The sequence below is a fragment of the Sebastes fasciatus genome, chromosome 11, assembly GCF_043250625.1.
Source record: "Sebastes fasciatus isolate fSebFas1 chromosome 11, fSebFas1.pri, whole genome shotgun sequence".
Taxonomy (NCBI): domain Eukaryota; kingdom Metazoa; phylum Chordata; class Actinopteri; order Perciformes; family Sebastidae; genus Sebastes; species Sebastes fasciatus.
Genome location: NC_133805.1, coordinates 10,566,710 through 10,588,189, shown reverse-complemented (window position 1 = coordinate 10,588,189; position 21,480 = coordinate 10,566,710). Strand labels below are relative to the sequence as shown.

General features: G+C 36.1%; 2 protein-coding genes and 1 long non-coding RNA gene across 3 annotated transcripts; 1 reads left to right on the top strand and 2 right to left on the bottom strand.

The window, feature by feature from the left end:
* Positions 1 to 4,261: 4,261 nt before the first annotated feature.
* LOC141776955 (small ribosomal subunit protein uS3mA-like) lies at positions 4,262 to 8,927 on the bottom strand. The gene is made up of 4 exons (XM_074650834.1): positions 8,922 to 8,927; positions 5,309 to 5,386; positions 4,910 to 5,021; positions 4,262 to 4,672 (listed from the first exon to the last, which is right to left on the bottom strand). The coding sequence occupies exons 1-4, from the start codon at positions 8,925 to 8,927 to the stop codon at positions 4,389 to 4,391; spliced, it is 480 nt and encodes a 159-aa protein (XP_074506935.1). The 3' UTR covers positions 4,262 to 4,388.
* A 1,738-nt stretch (positions 8,928 to 10,665) lies between these two features.
* LOC141776735 (uncharacterized) lies at positions 10,666 to 13,952 on the bottom strand. The gene is made up of 2 exons (XM_074650505.1): positions 13,733 to 13,952; positions 10,666 to 13,182 (listed from the first exon to the last, which is right to left on the bottom strand). Exons 1-2 carry the CDS (start codon positions 13,763 to 13,765, stop codon positions 10,783 to 10,785), a joined length of 2,433 nt encoding a protein of 810 aa, XP_074506606.1. The 5' UTR covers positions 13,766 to 13,952; the 3' UTR covers positions 10,666 to 10,782.
* A 3,540-nt stretch (positions 13,953 to 17,492) lies between these two features.
* On the top strand, positions 17,493 to 20,463 carry LOC141776733 (uncharacterized). Its single transcript, XR_012595801.1, has 2 exons — positions 17,493 to 18,369; positions 18,474 to 20,463. It is a non-coding gene; the product is annotated as an uncharacterized LOC141776733 (long non-coding RNA).
* Positions 20,464 to 21,480: the final 1,017 nt, after the last annotated feature.

The window sequence follows — 21,480 nt, the reverse complement described above, 5'->3', positions numbered from 1 at the left end:
GACAAACTCTACCCTTTAAACCTATTAAAAAAAACATCAAACAGGGTGTGACCTTCAGACTGAAATCCTCCAAAACAGTTCATGAGGAAACTTTTAGATAAACCTGTTAATCCTGTTCCTGTGATTGGCAGCAATGTTGTCGTCAAACTGCGCCTTTAAGGCCATCATGCAGTTTTAATAAAATATATATATATATATATATATATATAAATATATGTATTTTTTGCATGTAAATTACTTATTATTTTTTATTTAAAATAGAGTATATGTGAGCAGGAATTGACTACTCAACCTGTGCAGGAAAGGCCCGCCCAAAGCTAGTTGATTGACAGCTTGGCCTTTCAAGGAATAGCACAGGCAATAGGGAAAAGAATAAAGAAAAGTAAAGGGATAAAATTTAAATAAATTAAATTATATACAAATAAATAAATTACATCAATTAAGAATTTACAGACAAATTAGAGTAATTTAAATGCAAAAAATAAATAAATGACATTATAAATAAATTACATAAATTAAGAATTTACAGACAAATTAGAATAATTTAAATGCAAAAAAATAAATAAATTACATTATATAGAAAAAAATATATTAAAATGTACAGACAAAAATAGAGTAATTTGAATGCAAAAAATAAATACATATATCCTATAGTCCTTTCTGATTTGACGCTATATAAAAATAAATTGAATTGAATTGAATATATACAGAAATAAATTAAAAGATAACTGTTAAAGTAAATGAAAAATGATTCTGTTATATTTTGTTATTTGTATATATATATATTGCATATCAATTAAAAAAATTTTTTAAAGGGTTACAAATAAATAAATGACATTAAATCATTAAATAAACAAAATAAATAAAACATAAAATAAATAAATTAATAAAGAATATACAGAAAAAGATGTAGTTAACCCGTATTCATTTTGCCAACCGTGTATCCCATAAAAATATTTTTTTAATGAGAATAATTCTTTTGTTCTTCAGCAATGTTTCCCAAACTGCGTGTGCGAAGACGCCTACAACAACACCTACGCCTGCGTCCGGACCCTCGACGGCAAAGACAACCTGCAATACTGCGAGTTTGCAGACAGCGAGGTACAGCATGACGACATACAGTACATGTAATCTGAGTCCTTTATGTGACAACAGATGTGACGAAACTCAGCGTCTCATCTTCTTCTTCTTCTTTGTGTCCCCAGTCGTTTGTGGAAGTGTACAACCTGACGTCAGACCCCCACCAGCTGGAGAACATCGTGAAGAAGGTGGATCCGGCCGTCCTGCAGGCGATGAACCAGCGGCTTATAAAGCTCCAGTCCTGTTAGGGCGACAGCTGCCGCGACACCAAGTAACCAAGAAGCGACGCACGCCAGGAAGCTGCCATTTCTACGAGATGGGGTTGGTTTATCCGACTTGTTTGGTCAACTTTTACCACAAGCGTGACGGTTGGATCGACCTTTTTTTATAACCCTGTTTCCCGTTTTGACTCGTCTCAACAGGAAAAGTTAAATGATGGCTGGATTCTATTCAGCTGCTTCAGTTTCAGGGTCCTGGTATTGTGCATGCTGGCTCACTGTCACTCTGTCATGGTTTACTGGGACACTTGAATAGAACGGAGCCGTCGTTAAAGGACACGTTTGACGTTTTGGGAAATACGCTAGTTTGTCACGGTCCCTCTGCTTCACTCCTCGCCGCCAGGAGACTTCTTCACCGGGAAATATATCTATAGACGCCGGTTGAGTTCACCGATTGAAGCAAATAAGAGCCGGGCTATTAATTGAAGTTTTGAGATATACACGTTTTTATACGGACCCTCCACCAGAATCTCCCAAACTGTCAAACTTCTCCTTTAATGTTTACTGTAGTTTTCTTACGACGACGAGTCAAAATATCTGCTGTGAAAATGTTCTTAGGGTTTTTTTTATTCTTTTATATTTGAGATAAACTCCTCACCCAGTTCATATTGTGCAGATCTCTGCATATAAACTGCACTATAAACTTCTGTTCTTTACTGACTGTTCGGGGTTCAAAATGTCATCTCAACTTTTTTTGTTCTTAAATGATGCACAACCAAAGGTTTACTAGCTGTTGTTAATCCAATCATCTCTAAAGGAAGAGTTCGACATTTTGGGAAAATACACTTATTTGCTTTCTTGCAGAGAGTTAGCTGAGAAGATGATATCACTCAAGCTTAGCATAAAGACTGGAAACGGGGAAACAGCTGGCCACTTCTGCGTTTTACTGGAGGGGTTTTGTGCCAAACAATTTCTTGGTTGGGAAATAAGAAATAATCCTTGTAGTTATATAAATATTACTTGTATTTTTACACGTTTTTGTACGGACAAATCAGAACTTCTACTTTCTGTACATCAGAAAGTCACGTCTGTCCGTTCAGTATAAAGCTTAGCACAGAAAATAGTGTGAAAACAGCTGTTTAAAGATATCAAAATCCACCTATCTGCATCTCTAAAGCTCACTAATCACCTCGTTATGTCTCGTTTGTTTAATTCAAAACAAAAACTGAAGTGTAAAAATGATAATTTGCAATTTAACGGAGGTTAACGGTATGTTTGGAACGGTTTCTTGGCAAGAATAGTTTGACATAGACAACCATAAAACTACAATTTGATGTTTTGACATGTCAGTTTTTGTGTGAATTAAACAAACATGATATAAAGTGTTTATCAGTGAGCTTTAGAGGTTCTGCAAAGTGGATTTTATAACATTTAGACAGAACCAGGCGAGCTGTTTCCAGTCTTTATGTTAAGCGTTTAACCAGCTGCAGCTTCATATTTCCCAAAATGTCAAACTGTCTCTTTAAGCTGAACTTATTTAGAGTTCAGCTCTTAAATATTGTTGAACTTTTATCTCTGCAGAACTTCTAATGAAAGAAGTTGAAGTCTTTTGTGCCTCACACACAACTTTGTTTTAATTTTTAATCCTGCTGTTTGATATTTTACACGGAGTATTAATGATGACATTTATGTTATTGAGCCTTTTTAATTAAAAAGGAAGATGGAATAAAAAGGGCTGTGATATTTTTCGATGCGTGTTTTGTAATTGTGAGCTGGAAGTTTCACCAGGTAACATGATGAAACGAAACGCTCCGATCCCGTGTGCCTCGTGTTTGCACTGACGAGGCTCACGTGCCTTAAATGTGAATGTATTTGCACTGTGATGAAATTAACAATAAATCAAAAGAAGCATTTAAATGAACTTGTCATGTGGATATTTTTCTTTTAGGTGTCACACAGCAAAAGTACAATGTACTATTCAGCATTTATAAACATTAAATAAACAGGTTATAACACACTTTAATGTAGTTGTAAAGACATTTCAAGTGTTTTCATTATATTGTCATTTATTGTCTGTTTATACAGCAGCCTTCAGGTCCACAGGAGGAGTTATAGTTATACATTAATAAACACTTATATGTACTTACATCTACATTACAGAGTGTTATAAACCGCTTATTAAATGTTTATTTACTGCTTATAAATGCTACAAAGGGGGGACTAAGTGTAATCTTCTTCTTCTGGAGTAATGTGCTGAAAATTAATGAACAAGATGTATAAAATGCAACCTGATATTTTAACTTTGAAGTATCTTATAGGACCCCAACCGGTATTAACTTTTCCCTTGACTTACAAACCATGATACGTTCGGCTGAGTCAGAGGCTTCTTTTAAATTAAAGCTTAAAACATACTTTTATCGCACCGCTTTTCCCTGATTTCATCTACTTACTCTACTTGTATTGCTGTTTTTATGTGTTGCTATAATGTATGTTCTGTGTGTTCTTTCTTGCTATGTGAAGCACTTGATAATTTGTTTTGATAAATAATATATAAATAAAGATATTATATTATGATGATAAACATGAGGAATGGAGGTGATGAAACTGCATGTGAATTGAAAAATTGACAATTTAGTGTTGTGAATGATGAATGTAAGATGGTGAAAATGATAAAACACGGCTCTTTTTTCATCGTATCACGTTTTAAATTAATCAAATCACTTGATAATTTATCAATTCACATAAATTTTTACAGATCTGTTGTTCAATTTACATGCATTTATTATCGCCTCAATTTTTTATCAATTAATATTTGTTACTTCCACCGCTCATAGATAAAAGGATGACATTTCCAAATGTAAATAACAGTTGGATCATAGCGAACTGGAGCTGCAGTATATACATACATACAGTTTATTAAACCTTGTAGTTACTATATATGTTTAACAATATCAGGCATAATGTTACAATAACACATGTTTATTTAAATCTGAGCATTTATTTCACAAAAGCAATAACGCTGAAGAACAAGAGCAGAATCCATGTGGTGGTAAACCATCTCTAGTAGAAACATTCAGTATTAGTACAACATCAGAGGTACTTGTACACGGCTTTATCCTGCAGCGTCTGAATCTCTAACTTGACGGGGCATTTGTACAGGTGCGACAGCAGCGACTCCGAGTAGCCGATCAAGAAGTAAAACTTCTGCGGAGGTAACTTCTGGATCATCAAAGCGCACACGATGAGCAGGTTGCCGCGTCGTTTGATCACGATCTCGTTGGCCAGGCAGGCGTGGAAGGTCCCGAACATGAAACGTCTTATGAACACGTCCTCTATGGTCCGGTCAGCTGCACCCTCCTCTCCTTTCAGGTTACCTAGAAGAAACAGGAAGGAGAGTTTACAGAGTATACAGCAATACATCCACTTTAAGTATATCGCCTAATACAACTTTTAAACCGATTAAAATAGTCTCTGCATGCTTTGCTCCTTTCCCACAAGTCCTGTTGTATTTACATCTTTACAAACACTAGATTCAAACTGTTAAGTTGCTCTTTAAGGAGCATGCTCGTGGTCGTGGTCATGGTCATGGTCATGGTCGTGGTCGTGCTCACTGGTATTGTGTGACAGCCATCCTTTGCGGTGGGCGATGTAATGAGGTGGAAGTGCTTGCTCATAGGTTATAGGTTTGTCTCCTTTCCCCACTCGGACACGAGCTGCTTTGTTCTGGAAAACAAAAGAGAAAGAAAGAGGATAAAATGTCAGTAAAGCAAACTGATAACTACACGATGAGCCTCGATCCAAAAGCAAGAGTGCTCACTAGTGCTTAGTTACGCCATCGTGCAAATCCCAAATATACAAAGAACTCTGCACTTCAGAGACTGTAACTCTGCGAGATATCTTCTTAAATTGTCTAGCTCATATGGGCAAGTGAGGACTGTTTTAAGACAGACTCAGAATAATGTGAACCTAACCTATATAAGGTTAATTATAATGATGTCTGGAGTGTTTACCTTGCAGCACGCTGCAGTGACGTGGAGAGCTCTGCTTCCAGAGGAGCTGCATAATGAGCCGGACCTGGATAAAGAACTCTGCAGAGGGGAAATAAACCATCAGATTACTACGACTAGTTCTGAGAACAGGAGGCTTTACAGGATCTAATCAGGATCAGTAAGAGCTGAGCTTGTGAAATGATGATTCAGTTGCAGTTCCCAGTTTAGCCCAACTGGTTATCCACCTTTGGTTATACATTTTAACACACTTTATGTTGTCATTTATCCACAAGAAGACACAAGAAAAGTGTTGAAATAAAACATTTGCATCTATGAATGTCTGTTTTTGCAAAAAGAACAAGAATGCTTCTTTAATGTTCAGTTAAGGGGAGACACCCGAGGTCAGGGGTCAGCAACCTTTACTATCAAAAGAGACATTTTTGGCAAAAAAATAAATTTTAAAAATCTGGCTGGAGCCGCAAAACGTATTTGAGCCTCATAATGAAGGCAACACCACCTATTGCATGTACTACCCTCGTACCTGTTGTAGGTTTATGGTACGACGGAGTATTAGGGCAACATTGAGGAAAAAAATAAATCTGAGATTACCAGAATAAAGTTTACGAGAAAAAAAAGTCGTAATATTATAAAGTAGTACTTTACATGTTATTTTTGTTTTCTTTTTGTAAACCTATGACTTTATTCTCATAATATTACGACTTTATTCTCGTAATATTATTACTTTATTCTCGTAATATTATAAAATGTTTTCTCGTAATATTACAAATTTATTCTCGTAATATTAGGACTTTTTTTCTCGTAATGTTATGACTTTAATCTCGTAATGTTATGACTTTAATCTCATAATGTTATGACTTTAATCTCGTAATGTTATGACTTTAATCTCGTAATGTTATGACTTTAATCTCGTAATGTTATGACTTTAATCTCGTAATGTTATGACTTTATTCTCGTAATGTTATGACTTTAATCTCGTAATGTTATGACTTTAATCTCGTAATGTTATGACTTTAATCTCGTAATGTTATGACTTTAATCTCGTAATGTTATGACTTTATTCTCGTAATGTTATGACTTTATTCTCGTAATATTATGACTTTATTCTCGTAATGTTATGACTTTATTCTCGTAATATTACAAAATGTTTTCTCGTATATTACAAATTTATTCTCGTAATATTACAACTTTATTCTTTTAATATTATGACTTTATTCTCGTAATATTACAAAATGTTTTCTCGTAATATTACAAATTTATTCTCGTAATATTAGGACTTTTTTTCTCGTAATATTATGACTTTATTCTCGTAATATTATGACTTTATTCTCATAGAGTTATGACTTTAATCTCGTAATATTATGACTTTATTCTCTTAAAGTTATGACTTTAATCTCGTAATATTATGACTTTATTCTCGTAATGTTATGACTTTATTCTCGTAATATTATGACTTTATTCTCATAGAGTTATGACTTTAATCTCGTAATATTATGACTTTATTCTCTTAAAGTTATGACTTTATTCTCGTAATATTACAAAATGTTTTCTCGTATATTACAAATTTATTCTCGTAATATTACAACTTTATTCTTTTAATATTATGACTTTATTCTCGTAATATTACAAAATGTTTTCTCGTAATATTACAAATTTATTCTCGTAATGTTATGACTTTATTCTCGTAATGTTATGACTTTATTCTCGTAATGTTATGACTTTATTCTCGTAATATTATGACTTTATTCTCATAGAGTTATGACTTTAATCTCGTAATATTATGACTTTATTCTCTTAACGTTATGACTTTATTCTCGTAATATTATGACTTTATTCTCGTAATATTATTACTTTATTCTCGTAATATTATGACTTTATTCTCGTAATGTTATGACTTTAATCTCGTAATATTATGACTTTAATCTCGTAATGTTATGACTTTATTCTCATAGAGTTATGACTTTAATCTCGTAATGTTATGACTTTATTCTCGTAATATTATGACTTTAATCTCGTAATGTTATGACTTTATTCTTGTAATGTTACAAAATGTTTTCTTGTATATTACAAATTTATTCTCGTAATATTACAACTTTATTCTTTTAATATTATGACTTTATTCTCGTAATATTACAAAATGTTTTCTCGTAATATTACAAATTTATTCTCGTAATATTAGGACTTTTTTTTCTCGTAATGTTATGACTTTATTCTCGTAATGTTATGACTTTAATCTCGTAATGTTATGACTTTATTCTCGTAATATTATGACTTTATTCTCGTAATGTTATGACTTTATTCTCTTAAAGTTATGACTTTATTCTCGTAATATTACAAAATGTTTTCTCGTATATTACAAATTTATTCTCGTAATATTAGGACTTTTTTTCTCGTAATGTTATGACTTTAATCTCGTAATGTTATGACTTTATTCTCGTAATATTATGACTTTATTCTCATAGAGTTATGACTTTAATCTCGGAATATTACGACTTTTTTTCTCGTAATGTTATGACTTTATTCTCGTAATATTATGACTTTATTCTCATAGAGTTATGACTTTAATCTCGTAATATTATGACTTTATTCTCTTAAAGTTATGACTTTAATCTCGTAATATTATGACTTTATTCTCGTAATGTTATGACTTTAATCTCGTAATATTATGACTTTATTCTCATAGAGTTATGACTTTAATCTCGTAATGTTATGACTTTAATCTCGTAATGTTATGACTTTATTCTCGTAATATTATGACTTTATTCTCGTAATGTTATGACTTTATTCTCTTAAAGTTATGACTTTATTCTCGTAATATTACAAAATGTTTTCTCGTATATTACAAATTTATTCTCGTAATATTAGGACTTTTTTTCTCGTAATGTTATGACTTTAATCTCGTAATGTTATGACTTTATTCTCGTAATATTATGACTTTATTCTCATAGAGTTATGACTTTAATCTCGTAATATTACGACTTTATTCTCTTAAAGTTATGACTTTATTCTCGTAATATTACAAAATGTTTTCTCGTAATATTACAAATTTATTCTCGTAATATTAGGACTTTTTTCTTGTAATGTTATGACTTTATTCTCGTAATGTTATGACTTTATTCTCTTAATATTATGACTTTATTCTCATAGAGTTATGACTTTAATCTCGTAATTTACGAAAAATTTTCTTGTAATATTCTGACTTTATTGTGTAAATCTCAGATGTTTTTTCCCTCAATGTGGCCCTAATACTCCGTAGTACATTATCTCTTTGGCCCTCACTGCATTAGACTTATATACTATATACTTAGACTATAAACTGTGTTACCTTCATCACAATGATCAAATGTTTTGCGGCTCCAGACAGATTTTTATTTATTTTTTGCCCCGAAATGGCTCTTTTGATAGTAAAGGTTGTTGACCCCTGTCGTAGATGAGGTAAAAAGTACATTACTTCCCTCCAAATTGTAGTAGAAGTAGGAAGTAGCATGACATTTTAAATACTCAAGTAGAGTACAAATACCTCTGGTTATATAGAGTCAGAAAAACAACAACCGGCAGGGGATTGATCCAGTTAAAAGTTCAAAGAGGTCCTGATCATCTGTTGTCTCTCCGTCACCTCCATCACTGTCTGTCTGTCTGTCTGTCTGGTATCAGTGTCGGCCTACCTCCACCTTTGTCGTCTCCCATCATGCAGCTCTTTGATGTGACAGACCTTACAGTCTGAAGAAAGAAAATTAACCTTAAAGGGAGATTAGTCAAGTATTTAATCCTCTTATCAACATGGGAGTGGACAAATATGCTGCTTTATGCAAATGTATGTATATATGTATTATTGTAAATCAATTAACAACATAAAACAATGACAGATATTGATCCAGAAACCCTCACAGGTACTGCATTTAGCATAAAACAATATGCTCCAATCATAACATGGCAAACTGCAGCCCAACAGGCAACAACAGCTGTCAGTGTGTCAGTGTGCTGACTTGACTATGACTTGCCCCAAACTGCATGTGATTATCATAAAGTGGGCATGTCTGTAAAGGGGAGACTCGTGGCTACCCATAGAACCCATTTACATTCACATATCTGGAGGTCAGAGGTCAGTATGTGAGCCATGCTCACTTTTACCTTTTTTTTTTTTTTTTTACTTGCTTTTACTGCCAAGACCTGCTAAACTGTTTTTCATTGTTTTTCCATGACAATGACAATAACATCTCTAAGTCTAAGACTTTTTATCGACATACTATATACTATGACTTTTTTATATTTTTTAGTGATATACTATATACTATGACTTTTTTATATTTTTTAGTGATATACTATATATTATGGCTTTTTTATATTTTTTAGTGATATACTATATACTATGACTTTTTTATATTTTTTAGTGATATACTATATATTATGGCTTTTTTATATTTTTTTGTGATATACTATATATTATGGCTTTTTTATATTTTTTAGTGATATACTATATACTATGACTTTTTTATATTTTTTAGTGATATACTATATACTATGGCTTTTTTATATTTTTTAGTGATATACTATATATTATGGCTTTTTTATATTTTTTAGTGATATACTATATATTATGGCTTTTTTATATTTTTTAGTGATATACTATATATTATGGCTTTTTTATATTTTTTAGTGATATACTATATATTATGGCTTTTTTATATTTTTTAGTGATATACTATATATTATGGCTTTTTTATATTTTTTTGTGATATACTATATATTATGGCTTTTTTATATTTTTTAGTGATATACTATATATTATGGCTTTTTTATATTTTTTAGTGATATACTATATACTATGACTTTTTTATATTTTTTAGTGATATACTATATATTATGGCTTTTTTATATTTTTTAGTGATATACTATATACTATGACTTTTTAATATTTTTTTTAATGATATACTATATACTATGATTTGTGGTTGGAAACCGGATCACCTGGATTCAACCCAGCAGACACGGGCCGAATCACTCAGCCACCATGTCGCTGTGGGGAGGAGGGAGAGGGTATGGAGGGGTGATGGTAGGAGGCGACCACGTCACCGTGGGGAGGAGGTTGAAATCACTTCATATAGAGCAGGTAGGGTGTAGGGGGTAGGGGTTGTAGGGTGTAGGGGGTGTAGGTGTAGGGGTTGTAGGGTATAGGGGGTGTAGGTGTAGGGGTTGTAGGGTATAGGGGGTGTAGGTGTAGGGGTTGTAGGGTATAGGGGGTGTAGGTGTAGGGGTTGTAGGGTGTAGGAGGTGAAATCACTTCACATAGAGTAGGTAGGGTGTAGGGGTCGTAAGGGGTGTAGGTGTAGGGGGTGTAGGGGTTGGTGGGTGTAGGGTGTAGGGGGTGTAGGGGTTGTAGGGTGTAGGTGTAGGTGGTGTAGGGGGTGTAGGTGTAGGGGGTGAAGGGGCGGGATGGTCAGAAGGGGGATGGGGGAAGAATGTGGAGAGAAAGGATGCTACTTCTCTCTCCTCTCTTTCTCCTTCCTCTCCTTCTTCTCCCTTTTCAAGTCCTCCTTCTCTTTTTTCTCCAGAGCCTCCTTTTCCTTCTTCACTCTTTTCAACTCCTCCTTCTCTCTTTCCTCCCTCTCCTTCTTCTCTCTCTTCTCTCTTTCCTCCCTCTCTTTCTTCTGTCTCTTCTCCTCCTTCTCCTTCTCCACAATCAGCTTCTTTAACTCCTTCTTCTTGGCATTCATCTCCTCCGCGGTCATCTGCAGTGCTCCCAGGTCAAGTTTCTGGTGGAGCTCCTGGAGGCAGAGGAGTTGTGCCTGGAGGTCTGTGGTGGTGTCGGTCTTGAGCCGGATCTGATCTTCCAGAGCGGCGAGTTTCGTTGACCACTCGGCCTCGCTCTGGAGGAGCTGCATCTCCTTCTCCTTCAGCCGGACCTCGCTCTGGATGAGCTGCATCTCCTTCTTTAGAGTCAGGACTTCCAGAGCCATCTTGGCCGTCGTCAATCCGGTGATCAGATCATCCTTTTCCAGGACGACCTGGCTCACCTTCCTGTCCGACTCGTCCTGCAGAGATTTGACCATCAGATTCTTTTGATCAAGTGCAGATTGGAGCTCTCTCTCACAGGTCTCTCTGATCTCCCTGTTCTCCTCCTTCCAAGCTTCACAGGCCTTTTCACACTTTTCAGTCCAGCCCTGGTTGACCATCAGGATCTCATTCTGCTTTTCAAGCAGACTTTGATTGAGAGAGTCGGTCACCTCCTGTTTTTCCTGCTCCTTGGTCTGCAGGTCGCTCTGAACCTGTATCAGGATCTTGTTCTTTTCCAGCTCCCAGCCGGACTCCTTGGCGGCCATCTGCTCCGTCAGGGCAGCGTTTTCGGCGGCCAGTTCAGTGTTGTGCTGGTGGGAGTCCTTCAGCTGGTTGCTGGTAGTCTGTTTGACCATCACGATCTCGTTCTGCTTTTCAAGCAGACTTTGACTGAGAGAGTCGGTGACCTCCTGTTTCTCCTGCTCCTTAGTCTGCAGGTCCATCTGAGCCTGTATCAGGCTCTGAGCTGAGCTGTTCTTCTCCAGCTCCCAGCCGGACTCCTTGGCGGCCATCTGCTCCCTCAGGGCAGCGTTTTCGGCGGCCAGTTCAGTGTTGTGCTGGTGGGAGTCCTTCAGCTGGTTGCTGGTAGTCTGTTTGACCATCACGATCTCGTTCTGCTTTTCAAGCAGACTTTGACTGAGAGAGTCGGTGACCTCCTGTTTCTCCTGCTCCTTGGTCTGCAGGTCCATCTGAACCTGTATCAGGCTCTGAGCTGAGCTGTTCTTCTCCAGCTCCCAGCGGGACTCCTTGGCGGCCATCTGCTCCCTCAGGGCAGCGTTTTCGGCAGCCAGCTCAGTGTTGTGCTGCTGGGAGTCCTTCAGCTGGTTGCTGGTAGTCTGGAGGAGTTGAACCTGGAGGTCAGGGTTTTGTTTGTCCTGTTCCTTGAGGTCCCTCTGGGCTTCCTTCCTGATGGTTCTCTCTGACCTGAGAGCATTCAGGATGTTGTTCTTCTCCAGATCCCAGCCGGCTATCTGCTCCCTCAGGGCAGCGTTTTCGGCGGCCAGCTCGGTGACCTGTTGAGAGTCCTTCAGCTCGTTGCTGGGAGTCTGTTTGACCATCACGATCTCACTCTGCTTTTCAAGCAGACTTTGACTGAGCGAGACGGTCACCTCCTGTTTCTGAGCCTGTATCGGGATGGCTCTCTGAGCCATCCGGAGCTTGTTCTTCTCCAGCTCCCAGCGGGACTCTTTGGCGGCCATCTGCTCCCTCAGGGCAGCGTTTTCGGCGGCCAGCTCAGTGTTGTACTGGTGAGAGTCCTTCAGCTGGTTGCTCGGAGTCTGTTTGACCATCAGGATTTCATTCTGCTTATCAAGAAGACTTTGATTGAGAGAGTCGATCACCTTCTGTTTCTCCTTCTCCTTGTTCTGCAGGTCGTTCTGAGCCTGTATCTTGATGGCTCTCTGAGTCATCAGGATCTTGTTCTTCTGCAGCTCCCAGCAGGACTCCTTGGCGGCCATCTGCTGCTTCAGGGCAGCGATTTCGGCGGCCAGCTCAGTGTTGTGCTGGTGAGAGTCCTTCAGCTGGTTGCTGGGAGTCTGGAGGAGTTGAACCTGGAGGTCAGGGTTGTCCTGTCCTTTGAGGCCCTTCTGGGCATCTTTCCTGATGAGTCTCTCTGACTTGAGAGCCTTCAGGATCCTCATCTTCTCCTCTTCCCAGCTGAAATCCTTGGCGGCCATCTGCTCCCTCAGGGCAGCAATGACTGAGGCCTGCTCAAAGTTGTGTTTTCTGAGATACTGCATCTCCTTGCTGGGAGCCTGCTGGGTAGCGGCTTCAACCAGCTCTTGGTCAAGTGACGGAAAGACCACCGAGAAAACAGTCCCGTCCTAACGTTGGATCACACAAAGAGACAGTTGAAAGTACTGAAGCCAACTCCATCTGCTTCTAAAGAGCACTGTGAAGCTACTTTTTCTGAAACACACTGATTCAGTTGGTCACAAGAGTCTAGCCAAGTTCAGCCTCACACCACAGAATCACATCTTTCTACTGTTTCCTTTATACTATACACACAGAACACCATTTATACTGTCAATAACTTCAGTTTCAGATCAGTTTTTTGGAGATCAGGTTGATCTAAAATCTTTTGGTGAAGCTTAGAATATGTTTTCAGTTCTGTTTTTTGTTAATTTAACTGTAAAAAACAGCCCTGTTTTAGTCCACATACGTATCTTATACTGCTCATGCATTTGTCAAAAGTTTAGACAAAAGATTAAAAACCAGATGAAACTGTGGGCTGGCCTAGATCAGTGTAACGCTGAACAAAGTGTGTTTAAAGGCCTAGATCAGTGTAACGCTGAACAAAGTGTGTTTAAAGGCCTAGATCAGTGTAACGCTGAACAAAGTGTGTTTAAAGGTGTCTGGCTGAGAAGATCTCACCTCGTTTCTTGAACGGACGATCTTCTTCATCATAGCACAACGGAGGTGTTAGTTGTGGTAATGGAGTATAATACAGTAGTAACGCTGTACGGAGTATAATACAGTAGTATTATACGAGGACAATACAGTAGTAACGCTGTATTGAAGTAGCTATAGCAGGTATGTAGTAGATTGACTAACTGTCGCTCTGATCACACGCTCTGTTATCACTGAGAGATGCTTCTCTGGTGAAGGTTCGACTATAACTGAGTTGTTAGACTGCGGGAGCTTCTACTGGTGCACACACAACATTCTAGTGACTTTATGATGTCACTAAGCCACATTCTGTTTAATGTGATGTCACTAAGCCACATTCTGATGTGATGTCACGTTTCAGAATGTGATGTCACGTTTCAGAATGTGATGTCACACTGCACTGTGGTCACATGACTTCTCCAGACTGAAAAACTGCAAAATGGAGGTTTCTAAAAGTTTTTTTTTCCTTTCTTTTTTCATTATCTATATATAAAAGTTCAATACAGTAGATTCATAAACATGTTCAGATTTTATTTGTTACAAAATAAAATTCTGCAAATATTTTTTACAGTATAAAATAATATAAATTATACAGCAAATAAAATATAAGGAAAGAAAAAGATGAATAAAAACAAATAACAATAAAACTATTTTGTTAAACAATTGGAATAAAGGAGGTGCTGAAAGTCGACCTGCCCAACATGGGCGATGATATAAAGTCCTCTGAGGGTCTCTCAGTGTTTCAATATGAAATATTACACCTTCTCTATTCTACATTTTTATTAAACACAACAATGCATGTATTTTACAGTAAAGGCTTCTTGGTTCCTATAGCAGACGACCGTTGACCCCGCTCAACCACTTCTTCATGTTACTTCCATCAGGGATCCAGAACCGGGTTGAGACACTAAAAATGGGTTTAACATGATCAGAGATATAATCGTCCATGAGGACGGCTCGCCTTGTTGTAAGGTTCTATATCGTTTCCACCACAGAGGAACCTCGACTCTGAGCTATTCAATTCATGATATTGGCCAAAACCAGCGACTCCCATCTGGTCATTTTCTAACATAATATATATAATCACAATAACATTACATATATAACGTGATGAATTTAGTCTCCCACCCCGAGCCTCCACACCTTCAGTGCCCATTGAAACGGATGGGAAAGTAATCAGTGTTTTTATTATTGTTAATCTTAAAAACTATTATCTGGACAATGAAAGGCTAAATAAACACGTATCCATAAAGCTGTCCTTGGATATCTGTAAAATCCAACAACTGTGTCGTTTACTGTACATGTGTTCCACTTATGTGACGATCTTTGTTCCTTGAATGTTTTTAAGGGTAAATCCAAAACACAGAGGCAATCCTAACAAAAATAACAAATATCAGTCTTGACCGACATTTAAGATTTGAAGTCTTTAAAAAAAAAAAAGACACAATTTTGTAGTTTCAATTATGCAAAAATAACACCTAAATAACAGCAAAAACAAAATAAAATTGTTATTTTAAACATCGGTATCGGCCCAAAACTTTGTATTCGTCACTTCCCTGCTTTTCAGAGGCCTGAAGATGTTGAATGATCCAGTAATTCAAAAGCAAAGATTACATTTACTAAAAAACGTCATTTTATGCAGCAGAAATTTGTTTACAACTTCTTCTGGTTTAGACACCTGAGATCTGGAGAAACGTTGTGAGTGAACTAATTATTCTATTTATTTTTTAATTCTCCAGACTCTCCGGTCTTCATCTCTCATCCTCACTTCTTTAACGCCGACCCGGTGCTGCTGGACTTCGTTCAGGGTCTCAATCCAACCGAAGACGAGCACGGCCTCTTCATCGACATCCACCCGGTGAGCACGCACACATCTATGGCATGAAAAGAGTTCTTCTAGGTCCATCAAATACAAACTAAACAAATCTTGGTGGTGCCAAAAGTCCAATACACATTCATGTCTATTTATTACATAAGTTCATCTTCTTCCCTTTTAACTTAAAGGTCCCATATCGTGCTCATTTTCAGGTTCATACTTGTATTTTATGTTTCTACTAGAACATGTTTCCATGCTTTAATCTTCATAAAACACTTTATTTTCCTCATACTGTCTGCCTGAATATGCCTGTATTCACCCTCTGTCTGAAACGCTCCGTTTTAGTGCATTTCAACAGAATTGCGTTGCTGGGCAACAGCTTGCGTATATGTTTACTTCCTGTCAGCTGATGTCATTCATATACACTTGCCACAAGAAAATAAACATTTTAGAATATTTATGTTTAAAACTGTGAAATGGTCTAGATAAAAACAGTTTTATATCTATGATCTATATATATATTGTATATTTGTGACATCACAAATGGACAGAAATCCTGACGGCTTGTTTCAAAGACACAGTTTCTGAATACATGGCTGTGTGTATTTCTCTGTCAATACTTTCACAGTATTTATATTACACTTAAACCTGCTTTATAATATAAAAGCCATGAAAATCTCACTATTTTACAATACGGGACCTTTAAATATAAATTACTCTGTGGTTTGACATTTCAACCATTATGTCTTTCCATGGACAGATGCATGGACATGATTTCAGTAATTTAGTTCTACGTTTTCAAAACAGAAATCCTTAAAATTAGAAGTAAACATGAATAATTATTACACTAAATTTATGTTTGTATTCTCCCACGGAATTTAAAATTCTATATATAAAGATAGATGCTTTATTTCTTTAATTTCTATAATAATTCTAATTCTCTCCTCTCCTCGGTCCATCCAGGTGATGGTGGTGATGACTGTTATGAGCCTCTTCACAGGTCGGATCATCCTCCTCAGGTCGTTATCAGTCACTTCACCTTGATCCCTAAATCCAGTTTACCATTGAAAGACACTCGAGATGGTTTCACATCATTTAAGGCGCCACAGAATAGATTATCCCCATTATCCTACTTACTTATCCTATAGGAGGAACCTTTATCCAAGTAAACAATCTGAGTACTTCCACCTCCACTAGTTTCTATATATGTGATATCATGAGGGAGTATTCCTTTGAGTCTTTGGTACTTAAAGTGAATTTAGTATCATTACTGTTGTTAAATAACTTATAATAAAAAGGTAGACAGGTACTTAAATATATTTATGTGCAGCGGTGGAAAGTAACATTTACTCAAGTATTATAAGTAACGTTTTAGGTACTTGTACTTTACTTGAGCACTTACATTTATGGTACTTTAAACTTCTACGTCACTACATTTCAGAGGGAAATAATGTACTGTTCTACCAACAACAGTAACATGCTACATTCATAATAATAATAATATAATATGTAATAATATTTCACACAGGGGACATTTTTCTGCATTAAGTACTCAGAATTTATATATATATAAATAAATAAATATAACTATTGATCAACAGAAAACCAATCAGCAACAAGACTTTCGGTTCATTGTTCAAGTCATTTATCAAACAGAAATGGAATATCAATGGGAATTTGAATGTCTACTATTACATGACAGCAGGACAAACTCTACCCTTTAAACCTATTAAAAAAAACATCAAACAGGGTGTGACCTTCAGACTGAAATCCTCCAAAACAGTTCATGAGGAAACTTTTAGATAAACCTGTTAATCCTGTTCCTGTGATTGGCAGCAATGTTGTCGTCAAACTGCGCCTTTAAGGCCATCATGCAGTTTTAATAAAATATATATATATATATATATATATATAAATATATGTATTTTTTGCATGTAAATTACTTATTATTTTTTATTTAAAATAGAGTATATGTGAGCAGGAATTGACTACTCAACCTGTGCAGGAAAGGCCCGCCCAAAGCTAGTTGATTGACAGCTTGGCCTTTCAAGGAATAGCACAGGCAATAGGGAAAAGAATAAAGAAAAGTAAAGGGATAAAATTTAAATAAATTAAATTATATACAAATAAATAAATTACATCAATTAAGAATTTACAGACAAATTAGAGTAATTTAAATGCAAAAAATAAATAAATGACATTATAAATAAATTACATAAATTAAGAATTTACAGACAAATTAGAATAATTTAAATGCAAAAAAATAAATAAATTACATTATATAGAAAAAAATATATTAAAATGTACAGAAAAAAATAGAGTAATTTGAATGCAAAAAATAAATACATATATCCTATAGTCCTTTCTGATTTGACGCTATATAAAAATAAATTGAATTGAATTGAATATATACAGAAATAAATTAAAAGATAACTGTTAAAGTAAATGAAAAATGATTCTGTTATATTTTGTTATTTGTATATATATATATTGCATATCAATTACTCGTTTTTTTTAAAGGGTTACAAATAAATAAATGACATTAAATCATTAAATAAACAAAATAAATAAAACATAAAATAAATTAATTAATAAAGAATATACAGAAAAAGATGTAGTTAACCCGTATTCATTTTGCCAACCGTGTATCCCATAAAAATATTTTTTTAATGAGAATAATTCTTTTGTTCTTCAGCAATGTTTCCCAGACTGCGTGTGCGAAGACGCCTACAACAACACCTACGCCTGCGTCCGGACCCTCGACGGCAAAGACAACCTGCAATACTGCGAGTTTGCAGACAGCGAGGTACAGCATGACGACATACAGTACATGTAATCTGAGTCCTTTATGTGACAACAGATGTGATGAAACTCAGCGTCTCATCTTCTTCTTCTTCTTTGTGTCCCCAGTCGTTTGTGGAAGTGTACAACCTGACGTCAGACCCCCACCAGCTGGAGAACATCGTGAAGAAGGTGGATCCGGCCGTCCTGCAGGCGATGAACCAGCGGCTTATAAAGCTCCAGTCCTGTTAGGGCGACAGCTGCCGCGACACCAAGTAACCAAGAAGCGACGCACGCCAGGAAGCTGCCATTTCTACGAGATGGGGTTGGTTTATCCGACTTGTTTGGTCAACTTTTACCACAAGCGTGACGGTTGGATCGACCTTTTTTTATAACCCTGTTTCCCGTTTTGACTCGTCTCAACAGGAAAAGTTAAATGATGGCTGGATTCTATTCAGCTGCTTCAGTTTCAGGGTCCTGGTATTGTGCATGCTGGCTCACTGTCACTCTGTCATGGTTTACTGGGACACTTGAATAGAACGGAGCCGTCGTTAAAGGACACGTTTGACGTTTTGGGAAATACGCTAGTTTGTCACGGTCCCTCTGCTTCACTCCTCGCCGCCAGGAGACTTCTTCACCGGGAAATATATCTATAGACGCCGGTTGAGTTCACCGATTGAAGCAAATAAGAGCCGGGCTATTAATTGAAGTTTTGAGATATACACGTTTTTATACGGACCCTCCACCAGAATCTCCCAAACTGTCAAACTTCTCCTTTAATGTTTACTGTAGTTTTCTTACGACGACGAGTCAAAATATCTGCTGTGAAAATGTTCTTAGGGTTTTTTTTATTCTTTTATATTTGAGATAAACTCCTCACCCAGTTCATATTGTGCAGATCTCTGCATATAAACTGCACTATAAACTTCTGTTCTTTACTGACTGTTCGGGGTTCAAAATGTCATCTCAACTTTTTTTGTTCTTAAATGATGCACAACCAAAGGTTTACTAGCTGTTGTTAATCCAATCATCTCTAAAGGAAGAGTTCGACATTTTGGGAAAATACACTTATTTGCTTTCTTGCAGAGAGTTAGCTGAGAAGATGATATCACTCAAGCTTAGCATAAAGACTGGAAACGGGGAAACAGCTGGCCACTTCTGCGTTTTACTGGAGGGGTTTTGTGCCAAACAATTTCTTGGTTGGGAAATAAGAAATAATCCTTGTAGTTATATAAATATTACTTGTATTTTTACACGTTTTTGTACGGACCCGCCATCAGAAAGTCACGTCTGTCCGTTCAGTATAACGCTTAGCACAGAAAATAGTGTGAAAACAGCTGTTTAAAGATATCAAAATCCACCTATCTGCATCTCTAAAGCTCACTAATCACCTCGTTATGTCTCGTTTGTTTAATTCAAAACAAAAACTGAAGTGTAAAAATGATAATTTGCAATTTAACGGAGGTTAACGGTATGTTTGGAACGGTTTCTTGGCAAGAATAGTTTGACATAGACAACCATAAAACTACAATTTGATGTTTTGACATGTCAGTTTTTGTGTGAATTAAACAAACATGATATAAAGTGTTTATCAGTGAGCTTTAGAGGTTCTGCAAAGTGGATTTTATAACATTTAGACAGAACCAGGCGAGCTGTTTCCAGTCTTTATGTTAAGCGTTTAACCAGCTGCAGCTTCATATTTCCCAAAATGTCAAACTGTCTCTTTAAGCTGAACTTATTTAGAGTTCAGCTCTTAAATATTGTTGAACTTTTATCTCTGCAGAACTTCTAATGAAAGAAGTTGAAGTCTTTTGTGCCTCACACACAACTTTGTTTTAATTTTTAATCCTGCTGTTTGATATTTTACACGGAGTATTAATGATGACATTTATGTTATTGAGCCTTTTTAATTAAAAAGGAAGATGGAATAAAAAGGGCTGTGATATTTTTCGATGCGTGTTTTGTAATTGTGAGCTGGAAGTTTCACCAGGTAACATGATGAAACGAAACGCTCCGATCCCGTGTGCCTCGTGTTTGCACTGACGAGGCTCACGTGCCTTAAATGTGAATGTATTTGCACTGTGATGAAATTAACAATAAATCAAAAGAAGCATTTAAATGAACTTGTCATGTGGATATTTTTCTTTTAGGTGTCACACAGCAAAAGTACAATGTACTATTCAGCATTTATAAACATTAAATAAACAGGTTATAACACACTTTAATGTAGTTGTAAAGACATTTCAAGTGTTTTCATTATATTGTCATTTATTGTCTGTTTATACAGCAGCCTTCAGGTCCACAGGAGGAGTTATAGTTATACATTAATAAACACTTATATGTACTTACATCTACATTACAGAGTGTTATAAACCGCTTATTAAATGTTTATTTACTGCTTATAAATGCTACAAAGGGGGGACTAAGTGTAATCTTCTTCTTCTGGAGTAATGTGCTGAAAATTAATGAACAAGATGTATAAAATGCAACCTGATATTTTAACTTTGAAGTATCTTATAGGACCCCAGCCGGTATTAACTTTTCCCTTGACTTACAAACCATGATACGTTCGGCTGAGTCAGAGGCTTCTTTTAAATTAAAGCTTAAAACATACTTTTATCGCACCGCTTTTCCCTGATTTCATCTACTTACTCTACTTGTATTGCTGTTTTTATGTGTTGCTATAATGTATGTTCTGTGTGTTCTTTCTTGCTATGTGAAGCACTTGATAATTTGTTTTGATAAATAATATATAAATAAAGATATTATATTATGATGATAAACATGAGGAATGGAGGTGATGAAACTGCATGTGAATTGAAAAATTGACAATTTAGTGTTGTGAATGATGAATGTAAGATGGTGAAAATGATAAAACACGGCTCTTTTTTCATCGTATCACGTTTTAAATTAATCAAATCACTTGATAATTTATCAATTCACATAAATTTTTACAGATCTGTTGTTCAATTTACATGCATTTATTATCGCCTCAATTTTTTATCAATTAATATTTGTTACTTCCACCGCTCATAGATAAAAGGATGACATTTCCAAATGTAAATAACAGTTGGATCATAGCGAACTGGAGCTGCAGTATATACATACATACAGTTTATTAAACCTTGTAGTTACT

Bases quoted from the DNA above. Each gene is read 5' to 3' on its own strand.
- LOC141776955 (XM_074650834.1), bottom strand. The intron at 5,022-5,308 runs GTAAACACTCCA...TTTGTTTTCCAG, and splicing joins TCACTGCAGCGTGCTGCAAG to AACAAAGCAGCTCGTGTCCG. The intron at 4,673-4,909 runs GTGAGCACGACC...TGTTTCTTCTAG, and splicing joins ATGGCTGTCACACAATACCA to GTAACCTGAAAGGAGAGGAG.
- LOC141776735 (XM_074650505.1), bottom strand. From the start codon at position 13,765: ATGATGAAGAAGATCGTCCGTTCAAGAAACGAG. The intron at 13,183-13,732 runs GTGAGATCTTCT...ATCCAACGTTAG, and splicing joins TCGTCCGTTCAAGAAACGAG to GACGGGACTGTTTTCTCGGT.